The 26,453-nt window shown below is 36.4% G+C and overlaps 1 protein-coding gene across 5 annotated transcripts in view; it reads left to right on the top strand.

Annotated features, from left to right (window-relative positions):
* LOC125659915 (helicase POLQ-like) overlaps positions 1–26,453 on the top strand; it is a 77,995-nt gene that overhangs the window by 36,607 nt on the left and 14,935 nt on the right. For all 5 annotated transcript variants that reach the window (XM_048891720.2, XM_048891719.2, XM_048891716.2 and 2 more), the window contains exons 3-14: positions 2,992–3,781; positions 4,295–4,473; positions 5,440–5,637; positions 15,354–15,429; positions 17,566–17,663; positions 17,876–17,980; positions 21,336–21,490; positions 21,781–22,020; positions 24,044–24,185; positions 24,793–24,897; positions 25,029–25,254; positions 26,169–26,326. In XM_048891720.2, the coding sequence (XP_048747677.2) occupies positions 2,992–3,781; positions 4,295–4,473; positions 5,440–5,637; positions 15,354–15,429; positions 17,566–17,663; positions 17,876–17,980; positions 21,336–21,490; positions 21,781–22,020; positions 24,044–24,185; positions 24,793–24,897; positions 25,029–25,254; positions 26,169–26,326 (2,472 nt within the window). The remainder of the gene's footprint in view (positions 1–2,991; positions 3,782–4,294; positions 4,474–5,439; positions 5,638–15,353; positions 15,430–17,565; positions 17,664–17,875; positions 17,981–21,335; positions 21,491–21,780; positions 22,021–24,043; positions 24,186–24,792; positions 24,898–25,028; positions 25,255–26,168; positions 26,327–26,453) is intronic.

Below are 26,453 nucleotides of genomic sequence, written 5' to 3'. Positions count from 1 at the left end.
GTACAAGTTATCTTGACAATTACAAGTATAGTTATCGTTTTTTACGAAATAAACAGACCACAATGTCCAAACACTTACTTTATGTGCTATTTTTATTTATTTATTTTTATTTTGTTGGTAAATTTAAGCAAATACGACATTTAGAATATCTAAATCCAACATTATGTTTAATGTGACTTACAAAAAGTCTACAAGCCCATCGGACTTTCTGATTGTTAATTTTCACTGACCTGACCGTAAAATTCACTGGCCTCGGTCTTCGGACCACTGAGTTTTCGTGAAGACTGTTTTCTGGTATGCTCTTTCTGCCTATCTAATTAGTTTTTGCATTGAAGTTCAAATGAGGATTTTGATAATTTAGAATTTTCTCAAAGCTCCTAAATTTATGCACTAAACTGTAGGTAAAATGTGAGAAAAATAATCCTTCATTATTTACTCGTGTGGGATAGGGAAGTTCCACCTCTGGAACAAGATTCACTCGGCAAAGCCTTGTCCTAGACTGTGAATCTTGTCCCCCCCCCCCCCCCCCCCCCCCCCCCCCCCCTTGTGGAATTTCCCTATCCCACACTCGTACTAATGAAGGATTCTATTAATCACACATGGGATGAATAGAGCTATTGTGATACCTCTGATTGGTCCCAGGTGAATGTTATTGGGGAGTTCTTGTGTCATCACAGGCATCTGAAATGTGGATAACATGTTTAGATCTAATCCTCCCCCATTTCTACTCAATGAAAAAATGAATATAGAACCAATAATTTCTTCAAAGTATATTTGTTTTTCTTCTTCATGTATCACCTTCATAAGTCATTCTGAGTAGTCAGTTTCTACTTAATAAGTTTTTGAGGTGACTACTTGCTCGATACATATATATATGTACATGTCATACACAAGAGTTACAGGTGGATTTGATTGAGAAAATTGTTTTATGCAACAGAAAATACAAACCTTTGTTTTTTCTGCATGCATAGATCTAGTTACCAGTTTTCACTCCTTATGCCTAATAATTCAAAACATGGTGACAGCTCCTCCCCTCATTGGTTTAGGCCTGGGAATATAGCATGCACACACATGAAAATCAATCATACCACTAACTATGACAGAGAAATTCATTATAGTACGTATGTCTTTGAAAATATGTAGCTGTAAGCATGGTAAGAAAGCTTGACATCAAATGATTAATTCTAGGCTTGTGAAATGGAAGGGGGGGGGTCTGAAACTAATCATTGTATTAAAGATAAGAATTCTGTAAAATATCTGAATTCTACTGGTAGAAGTACAATGTAATGTCAAACACACATATTTGGCACAGGCACCTGAAGTTGGATAGCTTGTATAGATCTATCTTATGTACATATCCTTCCCTCCCCCCCCCCCCCCCCCCCCCCCCCTTCTAGTCTGTTCTAGAATTAATCTCTTTTCATGCAGAAGCAGATAACGCGACCACAAATAAAACTGATGGCATAGGATTTAGATGAAAGACGTAAGTAGATCTACATTAACCTAATGAGATATTCACAGAAATTCCTTCGGTAAAGTTGGTTTATACCCCGTGAATCGGTCTCGAATGAGGTAGCCCAGTTTGTTTACATGATTTGTTGCACACCTTTACATATATTAGTATCTCACAAGTGGTCATCTAAAAGCTTACAGAAGGTACAAACTGACTACTCAGAACGACTTATGAGGGTGATCGGTGGGGAAATTACATATTTTGGATAAATTGTAGGTTCTATATTTATTTTTCATTGGGTAGAAGGGTGTGTGTGTATGTAAGCTATCCATACTTAAGGTGCCCTGTGATATTTAAGTGGGGTGAGGATGATGGATTGAGGGGCGGAACCCACCATGTTTTGAGTATGATAGAAAATAGATTTTATATATCTACTAAACGTGAGTCCTTAGTTTCGATTGGACCCCAAAATAATTGTATGGAGTGGAACCCACTTCCTTCGGTTTGGTTGTATCCTTGTTTAGCGTCTCTCGAGAATTTTTCACTCATATGGAGACGTCACCAAGACTGGTGAAGGGCTTCAAATTTAGACATTTTATCAGCATTTATGGCCATTGAGCAGTGAGGGTTCTTAAACGTGCCACACCTACTGTGACACGGGACATCCGTTTTTAAGGTCATCTCCAATGACCCGTGACATTCACACCTGATGCCGAGCGTTTGGCGATGGAACTTCCACTACCTGCTTTAATGACTTAGGTCTGCCGCGGCCAGGATTCGAACCCGGCCTTCTGCATGCGGGACGAACGCTCTAACCTCTAGGCCACCACAACGGTTTCACTTCCTTTGGAAAATTTGGATCCGCACACTTTATATATGTAGCTGATCTTACTCTTATGTTAGCACTGTCAACATATTATGTGAAAATTGTAAGAAGGGTGAAAACTACTTAAAAATAAAATACAATTGAGAAGTTATTGATAATTTATATGATATACTTAATAATGTAAACATTGAAATTTACAGGTTGAGTGATAGTTGAAACAATTCACTTAAATATTGCCCCACATATGAATTTACATGTAGTTCTTTGTATTGTATTTCCTAGTGAAACGTGCTTACACTGAAATAACACATGCATGCTTAGGAAATAAAGACCACTGCTAAATAGTTCACTAGGATATGAACTTGGTTGGTCAATGTGATCAAACCCTGTGAATATTTCAGAAAAATAGTTATGATGCTAACTGTGATTAGGTCATGGAATACCTCTTGACCCTTTAGAGAGTTCACATAGAAATGAACTCATTAACTGGTTTGATCATGTTGATATGTAGTAGGTTCATCTGAAGGAAATTATTTGCAAATTTAGATATTTTTACTTATACATGAGTACATTAGCTATTCATTTTTTCAGTAAATTTGGTATCTGTATCACACAGTCTGAAATGCACAACACTGTAACCTTGTTTTTTTGTTTGAGAAGTATGCAGACCACGTGTATAATTACAATAAGCAGTGGTTGATTTTATTTTCAGGAGAAGACACAAGAGACTTGTGAAGGGTTACAAGGACATCGTGCAAATGTCAGAAGTGTTCCTGTAATGAAGGGGGAAGAAAGAAGTAAGTCAGAGTGCTCATTGACAGATGGAGATTCAGAACTAAAATCAGATGAAAACTCATTGGGGACAAAAGATATGGATACTGACTCGGAGAAGGATTTGTTTGAAGAAAGTTTTCAGGACTTAGATTTACTGAGCCATATCGAGTCAATTGAGGAGAGTCAGAATTCTGTAGACATCACCGATGTGAAGAAAATCACTGTTTCAGACAAACGGGTTAAGAGTGGTCAAGTTATGGTATCTCCTAATTCAAGAGCTCATGAAAAGACAGGTTTTATAACTGAAAATAGCATGGAAGAAAAATTGAACTGTGAGTCAATAGGTAAAAGTGCAGTTAAAAAAAGAGAAAGTATCTGTTATACAAACTTTTCCAAAACCACAAGAACTGGTGAACAAGTAGACAATGAAATGAGGACAAAGTCATTGAATGTAACGGAAGATTTTGAAAAGGTTTTAAATTCGGGAAATGTGGGGTCACTGAGGGATCGGTTAAAGAGGAAATTGTTACAGAATGTTGGGGGCAGGTCCCCCATGAGCCCTGCACTGACTATTGAACAGGGCAGGCTGAACCAGCTGAAGGAGGCAGAGCTCGAGGCAGCCATCATACAAGAGGAAAGATCAGCAGACGACATAGGCCCATTCTATGGTCTGCCATCAAAAGTTCAACAGCTGTTACAGGACCTCAGAGGAATTACTTCACTGTATGGTATAAATCTTTTTTTCCCCTCCACTTTGCAGTGCTCACTTAGAAATTTACTCTCAGAACGTTACAGATTTAAAGTATTTTTGTCTCTGAATGGGACGGTGTATTGATATTTATCTTTCGTTAGTATTATTACTTTAAGGAGGTACTCTACATCATCATAATGGCTGACTTCCTTTTAAAACATGGATGAAAATATAGATATCAGCAATATTTGCCTGTTCATTTAAAAATCATCACCTGTCTGAGTATCTTAGAAGTTAGCATGTCAACTGCTGAACGGTTGATCATGGATTGAAGTCTTAACGCGGGTTTTGAATTTTTTTTAGATTGCTTTCGACTGAAACTACATTTTTTGACTAAATAAAGTGAATTTGAAAGTTTTCAATTTCAAAATATTGTTGTACATAATACATATCCTCCACTTTTCATCCATATCAAATTTCTGTGGTGTAGCATACCTCCTTAAGTGGGACTGCATCCTTATGTTAAAGGTGTCATGATACTATATTTCAGAGTGGCAGGACAAGTGCCTTAAACTGCCCACTCTACAAAGGGGAGGTAATTTGGTTTATTCATTACCAACCAGTGGAGGTAAAACATTAGTGGCAGAAGTGTTGATTCTTAAGGAGATCTTATGTAAGAAGCAGGATGCCTTGATGATTCTTCCATTTGTGTCCATTGTGCAGGAGAAGGTTGGCTGTGTTTTTCATTAAAAACATTTTATATTTGTATGCCTTTTTTATACGCCCGTCTTAAGACGGGACGTATTATGGTATGGCGTTCATGTCCGTTCGTCTGTCCGTCTGTCTGTTAGCTTTTTCGTGTCCGACCCGTAACTTAAATACTACAAGGCCTAGAATCATCAAACTTTGTCTGTAGATACATCTTGGGTAGAAGGTGTGTCACACATTAAAACCAGGTCACTGTGACTTTTCATTAAGAAGATATGGCCATATATGGCAAAAACTTGTCCGGCTCATAACTTGAAAACTATTAGACCTAGAATCACCAAAATTGATCAACTAATGCATCTTAGGTAGAAGGTGTGTCGCATCCTACTTTAAGGTCACTGTGACATTTAATTAAGGTGATATAAAAAAAAAATGTTTTAATGGGTACAATCTATACTGTTAACAATATGTGACGGGTATATCATGTGCCGTGGCGGTGCACTTTATTTAAAAAGAGGGTCTTAAATAGGGCATATTGTGTTGCACCTGTCAGTTGGTCTATAGATGAAGTCTTAGTCAGTCTGTAGACTTAAGTCTTGTCCACTCAATATCAAAAGAAACCTTTGCTTGACAATTACCAAACTTGGTATACTGGTTGTTCCTAGAGAGTAGATGATCCCTATTGATTTTCAGGTCAAGGGTCAAACCACTCTGGACATAGGATATTGTCTGCTCAATATCTTGAGAACTCTTTGCCTAACAGACATCAAACTTGCTACACTGGTGCCTTTAGTGTATGGCTCCCATGGGGGTATATCTGTTTTTAAAACATTCTTGTTTAGATTTAGATTTCATTTTTAAAACGAATCGGGGGAGAAAGAAAGATTATATAGGTGCTGTTCTAAGTTAAAGGTTTAAATAGTTTATTGTGTTATTTTGACGTTTACCTGCATCTTTATCATGTTTATATTTGATGTGCTTATGCAGGTCAAGGGAATGGCACAAATAGCAGTGGAGCTAGACTTCCTGGTGGAGGAATACGCGGGCAGTAAAGGCAGATTTCCTCCTGTCAAACACAGAAAGAAGTGTCTCTATGTGGCTACCATAGAGAAAGCTCATTCTCTGGTGAACAGTCTGTTAGAACAAGGCAGAATGGAGTCTCTAGGACTAGTGGTTGTAGATGAGGTAAGGAATGAATGCACACACAGTACAATATAAACATGATGAATATGCGAGGTATATTGCTGCCGGTAAAATTCAAACAGTTTTTATGTATCTATCTTTTGATGGGCCGTATCATGGTATAGGCTTTTTTGTCTGTTCATTCTGTAGGTGGGAGCCCTATACTGATCAGTCTGTGCTTATATGCATCCATGCATTGACATTTTTTGACTTTGTTTGGCTATCACTGCAACTATTGAATGAAAATTTATATATGAAGGGTAATCAGAGATATGGGGGCATATAGTTTTTATACGCCCGTCATTAGACGGGACGTATTATGTTATGTCTGGCTGGCTGTCAGTCTGTCCTGGGTCATGTTTTCCGGACTTTTTTCCGTAACGGATGCATGTACAACTTTGAAATGTTGTCACAATATCTCCCTCAAGAATTGTAAGATTGAGTTTGCATTTCAGTTGGATTGGTCCATCGTTGACCTACTTTAGGGCTATAAGTAGGTCAAACAGTTTTCCAGACTTTTTTTCATTACAGATACAGATATTGCCCTGAAATTTACTCATAAGCTTCCTTTCAGAGAAATACAAGTTCAGTTTGCATTTCAGCTGGATTGGTCCGTCCGTGACCTACATTTGGACTAAAAGTAGGGTAAATAGTTTACTGGGCTTTTTTTTCATTATGGATACAGATATTACCCTGAAATTTAGTCGGAGGTTTCCTCTTGGAGGAATACAAGTTCAGTTTGCATTTCAGCAGGATTGGTCCATCCATGACCTACTTTTAAGGTAAAAATAGGTCAACAGTTTTTGGGCTTTTTATACGCCCGTCTTAAGATGGGACGTATTATGGTATGGTATGGCGTTCATGTCCGTCCGTCTGTCCGTCCGTCTGTTAGCTTTTTCGTGTCCGACCCGTAACTTAAATACTACAAGGCCTAGAATCATCAAACTTTGTCTGTAGATACATCTTGGGTAGAAGGTGTGTCGCACATTAAAACCAGGTCACTGTGACTTTTCATTAAGAAGATATCCGTCTGTCCGTCCGTCTGTTAGCTTTTTCGTGTCCGACCCGTAACTTAAATACTACAAGGCCTAGAATCATCAAACTTTGTCTGTAGATACATCTTGGGTAGAAGGTGTGTCACACATGAAAACCAGGTCACTGTGACTTTTCATTAAGAAGATATGGCCATATATGGCAAAAACTTGTCCGGCTCATAACTTGAAAACTATTAGACCTAGAATCACCAAAATTGGTCAACTAACGCATCTTAGGTAGAAGGTGTGTCGCATCCTACTTTAAGGTCACTCTGACATTTAATTAAGGTGATATAAAAAAAAATGTTTTAATGGGTACAATCTATACTGTTAACAATATGTGACGGGCGTATCATGTGCCGTGACGGTGCACTTTATTTTCATTACGGATACAGTTATTGCCTTGATATATAGTCATAGGCTCCCTCTCAGAGGAATACAAGTTCAGTTTGCATTTCAGCTGGATTGGTCCATTCTTGACCTATTTTTGGACTAAAAATAGGTTAGACAGTTTTCCAGGGTTTTTTTCATTACGGATACAGATATTGCCCTGATATTTAGTCAAAGGCTCACTGTCCGACGGGCGTATATTGTACCATTTGCGGTACTCTTGTTATGTGTTCGTCATTAGACGGGACGTATTATGGTATAGCAATGCCTGTACGTCCGTCTGTCCATCCGGACATTTTGGGTTTTCTGTTTCTAATTTCATCTGTCATACATCAAGCTTAAACTTGCTATGTACCGTATATACTCACCTATAAGTCGGTCCGCCTATAAGTCGGTTGTATTTTTTAAGGTTATTTTGTAGGAATTTGCTATTGACCCGCTTATGAGTCGGTACAAATTTTTGTCAGAATCGGTTGACAATTTCAAATCAATGCTAGATAGTGTTTTTAACCTATGTTTCAAAAAATATGTTGAGAAATTAATAATTATGAGGTGCGCAATATCCAAGCCATATGTGTTTGGGGTTTAAACACAACCCTTGATCTAATATGGGCAATGATCCCTTGTTTACCTAAGCAATTATGGTCTCCTAATTACCAACTACCTGACACCGTGTTTACTTAGTGGCACGCGCCTCGCGAAAACTGTTATTGTGGGGTTATGGTATAATTCATTGTATCATTTATAGAAGAGTCAAGAATGATGATCAAAATTATCTGTTAACAATATTCAATTTTTTATGAAATACATGTATATTTCAGCCGGTATACATATGAATATTTCAATATTAAATCGGGTTCGTAATTCAATTTTACTGATAAACGATTGATTAGGTGAATTGAAAGTATTAGTTAACGGTATGTAAATTTTTTTTAACTAAATAAAAATATGTAAATGCTTGTACTTTATACATAATTTTAAAATACATAAACAATACACTATGTCTAGATATTTGTGAACAATAATCATTTGTGTGGTAGTCCATGATAATTGTCGGAGTTGTTTAAAATACACTACATTACGCCACCCAAAAAAATACCAATTTTCTTAGGACTCGACTACAAGTCGGACATAGAGTTTTAGACCAAAAATTGACTCCCAAAAATCTGACTTATAGGCGAGTATATACAGTAGCTTCTTTGTAGGTTATTCTAGATCGTCTTGCAATTTTGATCCATTTTTAGCTCATTTGCAGGAGTTGTGCCCCTTTATTTGAAAATTATCGTTATAAGGAGGGTACAGAATTTGTCCGGTAAACTCCTCCCACAATTTTCAAGTGAGGACCATCTTGTTTTATAAAGTGTTTCTATGAATATTGAAGATGTACTTGTGGCAAGGATTTTGATTTTCTTCAATTTTCGAGAAAATTACAGATTATTGAACTTAGTCCGTTTTGAGGAATTATTGCATAGAGAGTAAATGATTTGTCTGTTTTTCCTTCCACAGTTTTCAAGTGAGGACCGTCTTCATTTACAGAGTATTTGTATGGGTATGAAAGATGTGCATGTGGCAAGGATTTTGATTTTCTTCAGTTTTAAAGAGAATTGCAGGTTGTTGAACTTGGTCTATTTTGAGGAAACATTATATTAAATATAAAAGGACATGGTTTGTCCTTATAATTCCTCTCACAGTCTAGATGCTATGGTATTTGTAAATAACTTGAAGATGTGCATAGTGCAATAATTTTGATTCTCATCAATTTTTTATTTTCTTTGACGTTTTGAATATTGAAAGGTTGTTGAACTTGGTCAACTTTGGTGAAATATTTTACACACAGAACTGGTTTGTCTATCTGCCTCCTGTCTCAGTTTTAAGCTAAGATTCTTTATTCATATTATGCAAAGAAAGTATGTCACAGCCTTACACTACTTGAATCAAATTTCTACAAATTATGGCCTAAGAAAAACACCCATGTAAGCATTTTCATGAGCATATTATGTACCGTTTGCGGTTCTCTTATTATTAGTCTGTTCCTCTGAAAATACTTTAACCGTGGCCATAAGTTTTGAACGCTTAATGATAGGGCTTTCATATTTCACATGTGTATTCCTTGTGACAAGACCTTTGTTTTAGTACCAAAATTACTTTGCTGCCATATGGGAACATCATTGTGAGTTTGAAAGAGTTATAGACCTTGAACTTAGCAAATAATGTCATTAAGAGGGGTAATTTTGTGGTATTTACTAGTTTCACATCATTACAGCTTCATATTACAGGTTCACGTCATGACAGCTTTACATCATGACAGCTTTACATCATGACAGCTTCACATCATTATAGCTTCACGTCATTACAGCTTCACATCATTACAGCGTCACATCATTAGAGCTTCACATCATTACAGCTACATGTCATTACAGCTTCATTACAGCTTTACATCATGACAGCTTCACATTACAGCTTTATGTCTTTACATCATTTCAATGTCACATCATTACAGCTTCACGCCATTACAGCTTCACATCATTACAGCTACAAGTCATTACATCTTCACTTCATTACAGCTTCACATCATTACAGCTACAAGTCATTACATCTTCACATCATTACAGCTTCACATCATTACAGCTACATATCATGACAGCTTCACGTCATTCCAGCTTCACGTCATTACAGCTTCACATTACAGCTTTACATTATTTTAATATCATATCATTACAGCTTCACATCATTACAGCTTCACGTCATTACAACTTTACATCATTACAGCTTTACATCTTGACAGCTACACATTACAGCTTCACATTACAGCTTCACATTACAGTTTCACATCATTACAGCTTCAAGTCATTACAGCTTCACATCATTACAGCTTCACATTACAGCTTTGCATCATTAGTTTCACATCATTACAGCTTCATGTCATTTCAGCTTCACATCATTACAGCTTTACATCATTACAGCTTCACATCATTAGTTTCACATCATTACAGCTTCATGTCATTACAGCTTCACATTACACCTTCACGTCATCACAACTTCACGTCATTACAGCAACACGTCATTACAGCTTCACGTCATTACAGCTTCATGTCATTACAGCTTTACATCATTACAACTTCACAGCATTACATCTTTACATCATTACAGCTTTACATCATTACAACTTCACGTCATTACAGCTTTACATCATTACATCTTCATGTCATTACAGCTTGATATTGTTAGCTCCCCAGGAATGGCCAAGCTAGGTTGGGGAGGTAACAAAATAAAATCTGATCCTTATTCCTTAAGTAGCAAGGAAAACAGAAGATATCCATGTGAATATTAGACATCATTTATTCAAGCATTGATTCATTCATGTAACAATTTAACAAGGTATCTCTAAGGTGATGTATACTGTATAGCTATAAAATGGGGAGGGGGTGTAAAGTAATAGCAGCATTTATTAACTAGAATTTAGGCTGACTGTATAATTATCCATCATCAGATGTCCAGTGTGTTGGGGGATAATCGACAAAAAGGTTTTCTCACCTGGACTTGATGTGAGAGAAAGGGTAAAGTCTGGTTTTTAGCTCACCTGAACCGAAGGTTCAAGTGAGCTTTTCTGATCACATTTTGTCCGGTGTCCGTCTGTCTGTCCATCTGTCTGTAAACTTTTCACATTTTCATCTTCTTCTCATGAACCACTGGGCCAATTTCAACCAAACATGGCCAAAATCATCCTTGGGTGAAGGGCTTTCAAGTTTGTTCAAATGAAGGGCCATGTCCCTTTCAAAGGGGAGATAATCACAAAAATGCAAAAATAGGGTGGGGTCATTTAAAAATCTTCTTCTCAAGAACCACTGTGCCAGAAGAGCTGAAATTTACCTGAAAGCTTCCTGACTTTTTGCAGATTCAAGTTTGTTCAAATCATGGCCTCCGGTGGTAGGATGGGGCCACAAGGGGGGATCAAAGTTTTACATACAAATATATAGGGGTAAACTTTAAAAATCTTCTTCTCAAGAACCACTAAGCCAGAAAAGCTGAGATTTACATGAAAGCTTCCTGACATAATGCAGATTCAAGTTTGTTCAAATCATGGGCCCCTGGGGTTGGATGGGGCCACAATAGGGGATCAAAGTTTTACATACAAATATATAGGAAAAATCTTTAAAAATATTCTTCTCAAGAACCACTAAGCCAGAAAAGCTGATTTTTACATGAAAACTTTCTGACATAGTGCAGATTCAAGTTTGTTCAAATCATGGCCCCCGGGGATAAGATGGGGCACCAAGGGGGGGGGATCAAAGTTTTACACACAAATATATAGGGAAAAACTTTAAAAATCTTCTTCTCAAGAACCACTAAGCCAGCTGAGATTTACATGAAAGCTTCCTGACATAGTGCAGATTCAAGTTTGTTCAAATCATGGCCCCCGGGGATAAGATGGGGCCCCAAGGGGGGGATCAAAGTTTTACACACAAATATAATTATAGGGAAAAACTTTAAAAATCTTTTTCTCAAGAACCACTAAGCCAGAAAAGCTGATTTTTACATGAAAACTTTCTGACATAGTGCAGATTCAAGTTTGTTCAAATCATGGCCCCCGGGGATAAGATGGGGCCCCAAGGGGGGGATCAAAGTTTTTACACACAAATATATAGGGAAAAACTTTAAAAATCTTCTTCTCAAGAACCACTAAGCCAGAAAAGCTGAGATTTACATGAAAGCTTCCTGACATAATGCAGATTCAAGTTTGTTCAAATCATGGGCTCCGGGGGTTGGATGGGGCCACAATAGGGGATCAAAGTTTTACATACAAATATATAGGAAAAATCTTCTTCTCAAGAACCACTGAGCCAGAAAAGCTGATTTTTACATGAAAACTTTCTGACATAGTGCAGATTCAAGTTTCTTCAAATCATGGGCTCCGGGGGTAGGATGGGGCCACAAGGGGGATCAAAGTTTTACATACAAATATATAGTTAAAATCTTTTTCTCAATAACCACTGAGTCAGAAAAGCTGATATTTACAAGAAAACTTTCTGACATAGTACAGATTCAAGTTTGTTCAAATCATGGTCCCCGGGGGGTAGGATGGGGCCACAAGTGGGGGGGGGGGGGGGGGGGGGGGGGGTCAAAGTTTTACATACAAATATAGAAAAAAGCTTTAAAAGAACCATTGGGCCAAAGAAGTTGACATTTACATGAAAGCTTTCTGACATAGTGTAGATTCAAGTTTGCAAAGGGTAGTTTGGGCCATAATAGGGACCAAGGTTTTACACGCAAATATATATGGAAAGTCTTCAGATATGGGCCAAGGTGACTCAGGTGAGCGATGTGGCCCATGGGCCTCTTGTTTTTCTTTTGTAACGAGGTAACTAATCAATAGCCCTTGACTTGTGAAGATGTGTTTTGTTTTGTTTTTAGTTTTGTTCTTTGCGATGTTTTGTAAATCGCCGTAATTTTAAGCGCTCAAATGATCGATTCGGCACATGGCATACTGGTAGAATTTCATCTATCCGATGAGGCATCATTTGATAATTATGGACACAAACAACTGTGTCCGATGAAAATGTAAATGGGTACCCCGAATATTCGGAAATGCCCGCTATTTACCGAAATGCCCCCAGGGATTAGTTTTCGAAATACCACCTAAAAGTATCGAAATTCCCCTCTAATTATATACATTAATGCATATTAAGTTTATATATGTTAATCTTTTATGATAAAACATTTTTAAATTTGTGATTGTAAATTGTGTTCATTTCTCGCATTCACTATGTTTCAAAGAAAGATAACTCTAGCAAATTTATACATGTACACAAAATATTTTTATTTTCCAATCAAGGGCCCTCAAGGGGCAGCATGAGATTTTTTCCCCTATACAATATTTGTTTGAATTGCAAAATATATATGAATGTTGATTTAATTCAACTTAAGCAATGTATATATATAATGATTAGGAAATAATGGTTGTACACATTCTTCTAAATGAAATGAAGAGTTACCCTCCTTAGATTAACACAAATTCTAATAAAACAAGACTTTTCTTATTAAAAAATTTATGTTATTTTTTCTTCAGAGACGGTATTTTACACATTGAATCAATCCCAAATCTTTCAATTTAACTTTAAAAAATTGATTCAAAGGGGAATTTCGTTAGTTCTAATGGGCATTTCGGTAATTTGAGGTACAGCGGAGCACAGATTTAATGCATCAGAAATCGTTTGAACAACATCATTGAACATGAAATTGTGTTGAGTTTATATGAATAATGTTTTAGAACAACAACAATGCTACCAAGTTTCAGTTTCATAATACATGCATGTTACATTGGCCATTGAGAGTAAAATCATGGCAACCAAGACTCTAGACAAATTTGAAAAAACAATGGACATATTCAAGACCTGGAAAACAAACACCCACAAAACAAGTAACATATCAGAATAACAAAATGATATATGAGCCATACACAAACTACTCCTGTCCATGAAGTTAAAACTGCACTTTTTAGAGAGGTTTCTGACAGTTCTGCAAGTAATTCACTATTATAGGGTTAATTCATCAAAAGAACACAAAATATAAAAACGGTTTTGATATTCAGTATATTTTCAGCAAAAAAAAAAAAAAAAAAAAAAATCCCTACCAACCGACCCAATATTTTTTATGACCCTCGGGCTATGGCAAACCAACATTTTTTCAAATGTGGCCTGGGCTCCGGGGGTTGGATGCCCGGGGCCACAATAGGGGATCAAAGTTTTACATACAAATATATAGCAAAAATCTTTTTCTCAAAAACCACTGAGCCAGAAAAGCTGATTTTTACATGAAAACTTTCTGACATAGTGCAGATTCAAGTTTCTTCAAATCATGACCCCCGGGGGTAGGGTAGGGCCACAAGGGGGATCAAAGTTTTACATACAAATATATAGTCAAAATCTTTTTCTCAATAACCACTGAGTCAGAAAAGCTGATATTTACAAGAAAACTTTCTGACATAGTGCAGATTCAAGTTTGTTCAAATCATGGCCCCCCGGGGGGGGGGGGGGGGGGGGGGGTAGGATGGGGCCACAAGTGGGGGGGGGGGGGGGTCAAAGTTTTACATACAAATATAGGAAAAAGCTTTAAAAATCTTCTTCTCAAGAACCATTGGGCCAAAGAAGTTGACATTTACATGAAAGCTTTCTGACATAGTGTAGATTCAAGTTTGCAAAGGGTAGTTTGGGCCATAATAGGGACTAAGGTTTTACATTCAAATATATATGGAAAGTCTTCAGATATGGGCCAAGGTGACTCAGGTGAGCGATGTGGCCCATGGGCCCCTTGTTATTTAATTCCTTTAAACTTTCCGCGCCTTGCAACTCATCAGATTATCTCCCAAAATTGAGTGATATTGCCCTATATATAAACTTTTGGAAAAGGTCACATGTGGAAAGCAATAGAAATGCTGTACGATATTGTTCAACCAATCACAGGCCTGTACGGCACCGCTCAACCAATGGATGCTCTCTACGGTACAGTACAACCGAAAATCTGTCAAAGAGTACCGAGCAGGGCTGTCGTACAATGTGAATCTATAATAGTTACGTGACATCAGGCAGCAGACAACACAACCACATCGTCCTTGACATTAGATAATTAGCTAGATCTTGTTCTATAAATTTCAAGAGTGTTGACGATGAAAACATTAGATAAATATCCGTTAAACATTGAAATAACAATTTCTTGAGTGCTCAGGAACAATATCGGCAATAAATAGACATTTACATGTATATATATCTCAAAACTGAAAATACGAAACAGTACATTATGTCGGCAGCATGTAAACAACTATGAAAGCTCCAGAAATCTTGATCAATAATGAGAAAAGCAAAAGTGTATTCATGTGAAGTACAGTGGAATAAAATCAGTAACATATACAGATTTTTGTGATATTTATCCTGAATAATGAATGAAAGCATTTATAAAGATAGCAAGGGCAAACAGCAAGTAGTATGTGCAAAAAATAGATGTGAATACATACGGCAACATTTCAAGGAATTAAGTCCACACATTGTCTAATTATTTTAAGTCCACCCCAGTTAATAATCCCAGACTTTTAAGATGTACATATAACAAGTAATAAAATGTATGTGCAATCACAAAACATATTCACCCCCCTTATGCCTATTACAATATCATTACATATGTAGCTTCACATTATTACAGGATCATGTTAAGTACAACTTCTTGTTTTGTACAGATTCATGTTAAGTACAACTTCTTGTTTTGTACAGATTCATGTTCAAAACAGCTTTTTGTTCATTACAGCTTCACATGATTGGTGAAGGTAGAAGCCGAGGATCTTGTCTGGAGGCCACACTTTTGAAAATTATCCTAGCCAAAGGTGAGTATGTTATCTTTTAAAATTATCCTGGCCAAAGGTGAGTGTGTGACCTTTTAGAATTACCCTTGCCAAAGGTGAGTGCATAACCTTTCAAAATAATCTTGACCAAAGGTGAGTGTGTCACCTTTCAAAATTATCCTGGCCAAAGATGAGTGTGTGACCTTTTAGAATTACCCTTGCCAAAGGTAAGTGTGTCACCTTTCAAAATTATCCTGGCCAAAGGTGAGAATGTTACCGTTTAACATTCCTACTGTAGTGAGTTCCGATGTCAATTTTCATATTAATGAAATCAATGCTTTTCAGTATGATTTCATTTGTATGGATTTTATTTTGAACTTTCTGGATTTCATTAAAGGTAACCAGTCCCAAGAATTCAGAGCTCTAGAGATGTTTATCAAACACAATTACATGTTTATTTTTCCATGATTACTTTAAAACCAGAGATCCACAGGTCTTATTGGTCACCTGAGTACTAGTTAAAAGTATCACTAGTCCCAAGGACTTTGAAATTCCTGTTCTGCATATAATCTAAGCTAAATTCTAGTATTCAGCAACTGTATAAAACAAGATGTGTTCTAAAAACTGAAATGCCTCCGAAATTGCCTATACTAATGAAAAACTCTACAAGATATATTTATCATGTATTCATGTAACATTAACACGATATGACTAATTTAGACGTGTCCTAAAGTTAAAACCCTGGAATTACATCCTTTTCTGCTTTTCCTAAATATGCATTTAGCTTTTAGGTCACCTGAGTATACTCGGGTCACATATTACAATTGGCCAGCATCTACTGTTATCTGTCGTGCGTTAAAGATTTTAAAAACATTAACTGTTTGATAACTACCATTCCAATTATTCAAAATATGTTATGAAGTATCTTTTGGTCAAGGGGGGCGTAAAATTGAATTTCAGGACTCATGCTTTTCTAGGGCCTTAGGGGCGGGGCAAAAAATGCCAAAAATTTACCATTTATCCGAAATCTTCTTTAAAATTGCACATCTTTATTAAGAAAAACTAAATGCTTAGTGATGTAGACCAGGAAGACCTCTACCAAGATTGTAAATTTCATGATTTTCGGGGTAGAGATTCTGACTCCAGTGTGGGGCCAAACTTGATATATAGTGTTTATGTGTAAAACATTTAAAGCTATTATGTGCCGTATTCTTTGGATATCGCCATAAGAATAAAATGCATGTAATGATTTTATATCAAGTTATATAAGTTATACACTTTCTGCAAATTATGCAATTTAATACTCATGTTAAATATCAAAGCTCTATTACAAGCTAATTTTCTATTTAATTATTGTAAACCAACTTTTATTCGCATGCTAGAAAATTTCGCGAAATTTGCAAAAACCTCATCATCACGAATATTTCTCGTCACGAACCAGTGCTTGAATGTCTGTCATAGGCTCGAAAATGCTCAATCACGAAAACAATTTGCCGTGAATCAGTTTACCACAAGTGAATCGCGAAATAAAGTAGCCACAAATAAAAGTTGGTTTACAGTACGTATTCGACGAGTCGGATAGTGAATGTCCCATTTCGAAATATTTATGATCACGTGACGTTGCATGCAGAATTTCAAAAGTAGAAAACTACAATGCAACATGAAAGCGTGTGTAGCCTGCAGGATGTTGACGGGACACATTTAGCGATACAGACAATCAGATGGAATTAAACAGGGTAGAGATAACCACTCTGAGGAATAGAAGGGGAGTTAAATTTTGTGTTGAACATGAAATCATCATTCAGTACAACTATATACCGTAACTCCCATGATATTTCTGATAATGTTTTTCTTGCGCACAACCACCATAAATGTCACTCTTTCATAAATATGTACTAGTCCAAGAAAATCATGCCTAGTGAACCAGATTGCACAGGTGCCGGATTTGGCAATTTTCACTGTATTAAGAAAGTAGTAATGACCAGTATGCAAATTGTTAATACACTCAATTAGTGTTCATTCTGACAAGTTTATTCAAACTCTTAACATGACTAACTTGTAAATGACTAATAGGTGGTTTATGTAAATGTTTTCAAAGTAAACCTAAAAAATGATTGGGTAAGCAATGTGGCTTACTGGCCTATAGTCAGGATTTAACTTGTTTGTAATATTTTATAGCTTCAACACAAATTATTGGAATGAGTGCGACGCTGAATAATATAAAAGATCTTCTGACATTCCTTGAGGCTGATCTCTTCACAAGTGATTTCCGTCCAGTAAGATCTTCATTTGCTTGATGTATTTTGTGAGTCTTTATGGGTCTGTAAAGATATATTTTGTACACATTAACATGATCTCTCTGTGTGTTTTGAGGGTGGATAGATGAGTGTTATACTCAGGGCTTGTTATAGTTACGGCTCCACATGGAAAAGTTCATCTACAGTAGGTATAATATATATTTTAAAAGATGTACTTAAATTTTTTGTAGGTCAAGCTTACAGAGCATGTCAAGCTACAAGACTATATTTTTGAAATCCAGAAAGGTGAAACTCTACAGGAGAGTTTAAATCAGCAGCGCACTGTGATGTTTCAGGTCAGTAAATCACCAGCACGCTGTAATGTTTCAATAAATTACCAGCACGCTGTAATGTTTCACTAAATCATCAGCACTGTAATGTTTCAGTAAATCACCAGCGCATTGTAATGTTTCAGTAAATCAACAGCACTGTAATGTTTCACTAAATCACCAGCACGCTGTAATGTTTCACTAAATCATCAACACTGTAATGTTTCAGTAAATCAACAGTGCTGTATTGTTTCAGTAAATGAACAGCGCTGTAATGTTTCACTAAATCATCAGCGCTGTAATGTTTCAGTAAATCACCGGCACGCTGTAATATTTCAGTAAATCAACAGCACTGTAATGTTTCACTAAATCACCAGCACGCTGTAATGTTTCAGTAAATCATCAGCACTGTAATGTTTCAGTAAATCATCAGCACTGTAATGTTTCAGTAAATCAACAGCACTGTAATGTTTCAGTAAATCACCGGCACGCTGTAATGTTTCAGTAAGTCACTGGCACACTGTAATGTTTCAGTAAATCACCAACACACTGTAATGTTTCAGTAAATCATCAGCGCTGTAATGTTTCAGTAAATCATCAGTGTTGTAGTGTTTCAGGTCAGTAAATCACCAGCATGCTGTACTGTTTCAGTAAATCATCAACACGCTGTAATGTTTCAGTAAATCATCAGCGCTGTAATGTTTCAGTAAATCATCAGCGCTGTAATGTTTCAGTAAATCATCAGCACTGTAATGTTTCAGTAAATCATCAGCGCTGTAATGTTTCAGTAAATCATCAGCGCTGTATTGTTTCAGTAAATGACCAACGCTGTAATGTTTCACTAAATCATTAACACACTGTAATGTTTCAGTAAATCATCAGCACTGTAATGTTTCAGTAAATCATCAGCGCTGTATTGTTTCAGTAAATGACCAGTGCTGTAATGTTTCACTAAATCATCAACACGCTGTAATGTTTCAGTAAATCACCAGCACGCTGTAATGTTTCAGTAAATCACCAGCACGCTGTAATGTTTCAGTAAATCATCAGCACGCTGTAATGTTTCAGTAAATCATCAACACGCTGTAATGTTTCAGTAAATCATCAGCGCTGTAATGTTTCAGTAAATCACCAGCACTGTAATGTTTCAGTAAATCATCAGTGCTGTAATGTTTCAGTAAATCACCAGCACGCTGTAATGTTTCAGTAAATCATCAGCACGCTGTAATGTTTCAGTAAATCATCAACACGCTGTAATGTTTCAGTAAATCATCACCAGCACTGTAATGTTTCAGTAAATCATCAACACAATGTAATGTAATGTTTCAGTAAATCATCAACACACTGTAATGTTTCAGTAAATCACCAGCACTGTAATGTTTCAGTAAATCATCAGTGCTGTAATGTTTCAATAAATCACAAGCGGTGTAATGTTTCAGTAAATCATCAACACACTGTAATGTTTCAGTAAATCATCACCAGCACTGTAATGTTTCAGTAAATCATCAGCGCTGTAATGTTTTAGTAAATCACCAGCATGCTGTAATGTTTCAGTAAATCATCAGCACGCTGTAATGTTTCAGTAAATCACCAGCACGCTGTAATGTTTCAGTAAATCACAAGCGGTGTAATGTTTCAATAAATCATCAGCGCTGTAATGTTTCAGTAAATCATCAACACAATGTAATGTAATGTTTCAGTAAATCATCAGCACGCTGTAATGTTTCAATAAATCATCAGCGCTGTAATGTTTCACTAAATCACCAGCACGGTGTAATGTTTCAGTAAATCATCAACACACTGTAATGTTTCAGTAAATCATCACCAGCACTGTAATGTTTCAGTAAATCATCAGCGCTGTAATGTTTTAGTAAATCACCAGCATGCTGTAATGTTTCAGTAAATCATCAGCACGCTGTGTATGTTTCAGTAAATCACCAGCACGCTGTAATGTTTCAGTAAATCACAAGCGGTGTAATGTTTCAATAAATCATCAGCGCTGTAATGTTTCAGTAAATCATCAACACAATGTAATGTAATGTTTCAGTAAATCATCAGCACGCTGTAATGTTTCAATAAATCATCAGCGCTGTAATGTTTCACTAAATCACCAGCACGCTGTAATGATTCACTAAATCATCAGCACTGTAATATTTCAGTAAATCATCAGCGCTGTAATGTTTCAGTAAATCATCAGCACTGTAATGTTTCAGTAAATCATCAGCGCTGTAATGTTTCAGTAAATCATCAGTGCTGTAATGTTTCACTAAATCATCAGCACACTGTAATGTTTCAGTAAATCACCAGCACTAATATTTCAGTAAATCATCAGCACTGTAATATTTCAGTAAATCATCAGTGCTGTAATGTTTCAGTAAATCATCAGCACTGTAATGTTTCAGTAAATCATCAGCGCTGTAATGTTTCAGTAAGTCACAAGCGGTGTAATGTTTCAGTAAATCATCAGCGCTGTAGTGTTTCAGGTCACTTGTTTGAGAATTCAGTAGAAACTGGAAGCCATAACATGGAAGTAGTGTGGTAATGTGACTATGTTGTGATAAAGTAGCATGAAGAGAGGATATATCAGAATTAAGGAAGTTGTAATATAAACACTAGCAGCTGAATTTACTGGGTAGTCTGAAAATGACAGTAGATCTGATGCTTGAGATTGGTTTGCTCCGTAGCCTTTTTTTTTTTTTTTTACCAAATATCTCACGATTAAGATTTTAAAACACTGTAATTCTTTTATAATTCTTTACGCATGTATTTCTGAATGAGAAAAACTAAGTATATACATAGGTGATAAAACTTGCATTCTTACTCGGGGCATAGTTGCACTCGGTGGAGTAAAAGGCAGATTGAAAAGTTTTATCTTGGTCATAAGATTTTTTTGTAAAAAGGGTCACTGGTCCTGTGACCTTGGTCATTCTCAGGTTATGTTTGAATCAGTATAAGAATTACAAAATGCTTATTTGAAACTGTTACAATAAATGTAAAATCCCATATACAGATGAACTTCACCATCTCGGGGAATTCGATGGGATGGAGGAAAAACTTCGAGATACCCAAAGGTTTGAGATATGGCGGTTAAAATACATTTACATAAAGCAAATGTAGTTGGGACTTACAACTTACTTTGACATATTCATAATATTTGAGATATCAATGTTCAAGATACCAAGGTTCAACTGTATTTTTAGAGTCAGGTTTTTGTGGTTTAAGTCTAAGTTTTGGGGCTCTAAGTTTCTGTTTGAAGAGTTTTGCTCGTTAGTGTAGATATTGTAGATAAATTCATGGATATGTGTATACCTCCAAAACGACAGAGCTGAAAGGCATCCATAAAACGAGTGATTCTAGAGGATTATTTGAACTTTGATTTTAGTACAGTCCAGAAGTGAACCGAGTGGACCCGGATCATCTCCTGGGGCTAGTGACAGAGGTCATTCCTGAGCACTCTTGTCTCATCTTCTGCCCAACCAAGAAAAATTGTGAAAATGTTGCTCTGATGCTGAGTAAGCTGATGGCCAAACATAGACGGTATGGAAGAAATTACACTGACCCTGATATATAGAGTTCTGTTCTAATTTAAAATTAAACTACGATTGGACAGTTTAGCTCTTGCAAAAAGGGGTTTGACATTGTAGCTAATGCACCATAAATTAATGATAACCTTTCACCATTTTCAACAGACCATTGATTAATGGTTAGCGATTGCAAAATATATTGTACTTGTATTTGTTTCAACAAACAGCTTGGGAAATCAGTTCCTTGTTCCTTCATGACATACACTCAGATGATCGATAAGTATAATGCTACTTCATCTCCAGAGAGCTGAGCCACGTGAAAAAGCAAGAACGAAAGGAGCTGCTGAAGGAGCTGTACAAGGATGGAGAACAGAGGCTATGTCCTGTGTTGCAGCACACGATACATTTCGGGCTGGCGTACCATCACAGTGGCCTGACGACAGATGAGCGCCACCTATTGGAGGAGGCGTACGCTAATGGTGTGCTGTGTCTCTTGGCCTGTACGTCCACATTGGCTGCTGGGGTCAATCTGCCGGCAAAAAGGTCGATATTTTATGCAAGCATTCAAATATCTGTCAGATTATTGCCATGGTGGTCATTTGGAAGAGGGGGAATGAGTACAGTCTGCTAATTTATTTCCCATAGATAACAATGTTAATGTCACATACTTCCTTCTCTAATTTCATTTTACACTCAGGCACCCTTCAAATGAAAGGTTGTTAAGTTATAAATACCAGCTTAAAATCTCATAGTGGCATGAAGTTTGTTTTTTGGCAACTTTTGTTTACGACATTCTTTAAAATGAAATTGAGGCTTTGGAAATTTCCTAGTATTCTTGAACAATTGCCAATATTTCAGGAATAAATGTTAAGGTTTGTGTTGGGTATTTAAGATTTGTGTTGGATATTTAAGGTTTGTGTTGGGTACTGTACATTCCAAAATATACAGGAGGAATTTATTGGTGCGTAATTCAGTGAGAAAATTACTCACAGCTATTTTTATATATCTGCTAATATACAATGTACATGTAAAAACTGTGGAGCATCAGTTTACTAGCGAATTCATATTCTCTCGATTTGACTTTTATGAGTCATTTCATGATATTAAGTGCTCTCCTAAAATAAGGAAGCTACAGTAGATACTCTGTGAACAGAAATTTTCCTTCTTTCATTGTGTGTATATATCACCAATGATATTATAAACAACTTAGTTGCAGATCTGTAGCTCTCTGAGAAAATATTAGGACAGATCAGAGAGCTACAAATCCACCCCTTAAAAAAACCTTCCATTTACGGCGCACAAAAACGTGCATGGTTGAGGCCTTATATTGTTGTATTCTTTTATTGCCATCTCATAAATTTAATGTCATAAAATTACTAACATATTTTTCCACTATACTTGTTTCTAAACATACCTTCAAATATTCATTAAAGCCCTATAAGACCCGAAAACTCACAGCTTCTAATGATTTCGTTTGTTGACGTCATGTTAGGCAGCCAGTCAATTCGAACACTGTTGCTATTGGTATCTATTCATAATATTGGTTACCTAAGATCGCTACATCAAAGAACAAAATCATTATAAGCTGTGATTTTTCGGGTCATATGGGGCTTTAATGAATATTTGAAGGTATGTTTGGACACACGGATAGTGGGAAAATATGTTTGAAATTTTTTAATATTAAATTTATGAGATGGTGATGCAAGATTATAGTGATATAAGGCCTCAACTGTGCATTTTTTCTGTGCCGTAGATAGAAGGTTTTTATAAGGGGTGGATCTGTAGCTCTCTGATCTGTCCCAATATTTTCTCAGAGCTACAGTTCTGCAGCTATAAAGAACTAAGACATTTATTCCTTGGATTTATATTTAGAAAATAAAAAAGATATACTTGTAGACTTTTATAAGTGGAATAATTTTTCATACAAAGCAAGCCTCAGTGTGAGAATATTGAAATTTTGAACTAGCGAAGGATTATTAACAAAGCATTAGTGAATGTGAATAATGTAATGCTAAAAAAATTATTATGTCACATTTGATATTGAAGCAGAAAAGAAAGAAATATGTTCAGTAGGTGTTGAATGTACATTGAAGATATACAGTTGAACTTCAATATCTTGAACATTGATATTTTAAATATCATAGATATGTTGAATGGAGTTAATAGAAGTACCAAATACATTTTCTTTGTGTACTTTAACCTCAATATCTCAAACCCTCAGATATCTCAAAGTTTTTCAGCAACATGTGAGTTCGAGATAATGAGATTTGGCAAACGTCCGTATCAGTAGATGTTAATTCAGTATGTGTAATGACATTTGTAGGGTGATACTGGACAGTCCCTACATTGACAGACAGTTCCTGAATCAGTAGATGTTAATCAGTATGTGTAATGACATTTGTAGGGTGATACTGCGCAGTCCCTACATTGACAGACAGTTCCTGTATCAGTAGATGTTAATCAGTATGTGTAATGACATTTGTAGGGTGATACTGCGCAGTCCCTACATTGACAGACAGTTCCTGAATCAGTAGATGTTAATCAGTATGTGTAATGACATGTATAGGGTGATACTGCGCAGTCCCTACATTGGCAGACAGTTCCTGAATAGAAGTCAGTACAAGCAAATGGTTGGCAGAGCAGGAAGGGCAGGCAAAGACACCACAGGGGAGAGCATACTTATTGTCGGTCCCAAGGACAGGTGTAAGGTAATTTATCATCACAAAAGATGTGGGCGGGGGGGGGGGGGGGGGGGGGGGGGGAGGTATTGTCATTGTCAGTCCCAAGGACAAGTGTAAGGTAATTTATCATCAAAGGGGGAAAGCTTTCTTATTGTCTGTTTCAAGGACAGGTGTAAGGTATTTTATCTCTGGGAGGAAGGGGGGTGTATTCATATTGTCAGTCTCAAGGACAGGTGGAAGGCATGGAAGACATTCTTATGATTAGTTCCAAGGACAGGTTTAAGGTAGTTATGTTTTTGACATGAACCATTCTATTTTCATCAAGAACCAATCTGTTCAAACAATACAGTTTTCGTTCATCAATCAAAAGCAATCATTCCCGAACCATTCGGCACTCATTCATCATTCATCTGCTGTAGTAATATGCTTCATGGTCTGTACTTTAGAATTTTGAGTTAATTCTAATTCAAGTATTTTAGGCAAAGGGGAAATAAGCGAAAAAGAATGGGGCAAAAACATTCCTGCATATATGTAGTTTATTAAAGAAGAATAACATACCAAAGAATTTATATGGATGAAAAGTGGAGGATATGTACAATGATATTTTTACATTATCATCCTCTGTCCTTTTCAGGTCTGGGACATAATAAGCGGTCCTATGGAGAATTGTTACAGCAGTCTGACTTTTGATGAAGGAAAGGGACTCCGATCTCTTATTCTGTCCACAATAGGACTGCAGGTAATCCTCGGGTCAATACGCATTTAATGCTCTTCTGTGGATATATTTGATAAATACATTTATATATATATATATATATTTTTAATTAAATACATGTAGATATACATACATGATTTTTTTTTAAAAAAAAGGTTACCAAGACAACTAAAGAAGTTTTCGAGATGATGAACCATACATTGCTATCCACTCAGGCTGCTCAATTGTCATGTGACATTGTTGCCATGACAAAGGATGCACTTCAGCAGTTGATTGACATGGGATTAGTGATACAGAAAAAGACTCTGTCCCAAGAAAAAGAGAATCTGCAGCCTGCTCACATCCTGGAGGTTACACCTCTTGGACGGGCCACATTTAAAGGCATGTTAACTAAAGCTGTTCAATTTTTAAGTCACCTCAGTCATTCAGATGTCCTATTGCTATAGATCTGCATCTGCCATGCGCTAACAATTGAACATTTTTAACTTACTTTTGATAATTATCCTGCCAGTACTTTTCAAATTTCATATGAAGTATCTTTGGGACAAGAGGGAGCATAAAATAATCATATACATGTAGTGTCAATATAACATATATGTAAAGTCTTTCATCAGTATGTGCACAATGGGAGGGGGGGTGTATGTTTTTTTTTTTTTAAACCCACGTCTTGTTTTATATTGCTGCTGTACATTAGAATTTAGTGTAGATTTACAGAACAGGAAAATTATTATAGATTTATAGTCCCTAGGGACTAGTCACTAGTAGTGATACTTTTAACTTATACACGGGCGACTGATAAGGCCCATTAATCTTATGTTAATTTATTTCTTTTCCCTCAGACTGGATAAAGTTTTAAGTAAACTGAGGTTAAAGCTCAACAATATGGCCACAATTTATGTATTTATACAAATCATTTTTCCCCAAGACTGGTACATGTATGTGGCCACAAAGGAAATTTTTGTAGTCTATAATTTGTATACTTGAAATACATGCATTATGGACAAACACTGATATCGACGAACAGACCAAAAACAATATGCCATTGGTATTTGATCTTACGGAGCATAGGAAGTTCCGATATGTTTTAAGAAAGGATTTTACAAAGAGAGACTGTAGATCTGCTCCAATCATTTCAGTTCTGTGGGTTTATTTGTATAATCACTATTGTGTTACTAGAAGGAGTTTGGTGGCAAAGCAGCTTTATTTTTTCATCAAAATGCCAAAAAAGACAACCTGCAAGATATGTGCAATGAGTGTTAGATATTTGTGACAGCTACAGATTCTTGTTTTGACAGGATCTGTAGACTTGAATTTTTCTGCTCAGCTGTATAAAGACTTGAAGAAGGCAGAGGAGTCTTTGGTTCTGACCAGCCACCTACACTTGCTGTTCCTTGTGACCCCCTATGATCTAGTCAAAGATGTGCAGCCCCCATGGATGACCTACTTTAAACAGGTATGGGGACTGGAGGAAAGGTTAATCATTTGAATGCTAGTAAGTTGTAATGTTTGTTAAAAAAACGTTTTTTGGGAATGAACTAATAGGAAATTTAGAATTTTTCAGAACATTAACAGGATTAATT

This window comes from Ostrea edulis, chromosome 9 (genome assembly GCF_947568905.1).
Source record: "Ostrea edulis chromosome 9, xbOstEdul1.1, whole genome shotgun sequence".
Lineage (NCBI taxonomy): Eukaryota > Metazoa > Mollusca > Bivalvia > Ostreida > Ostreidae > Ostrea > Ostrea edulis.
Note: the sequence above shows the minus strand (reverse complement) of the source record. Positions and strands in the feature narration are given on the sequence as shown.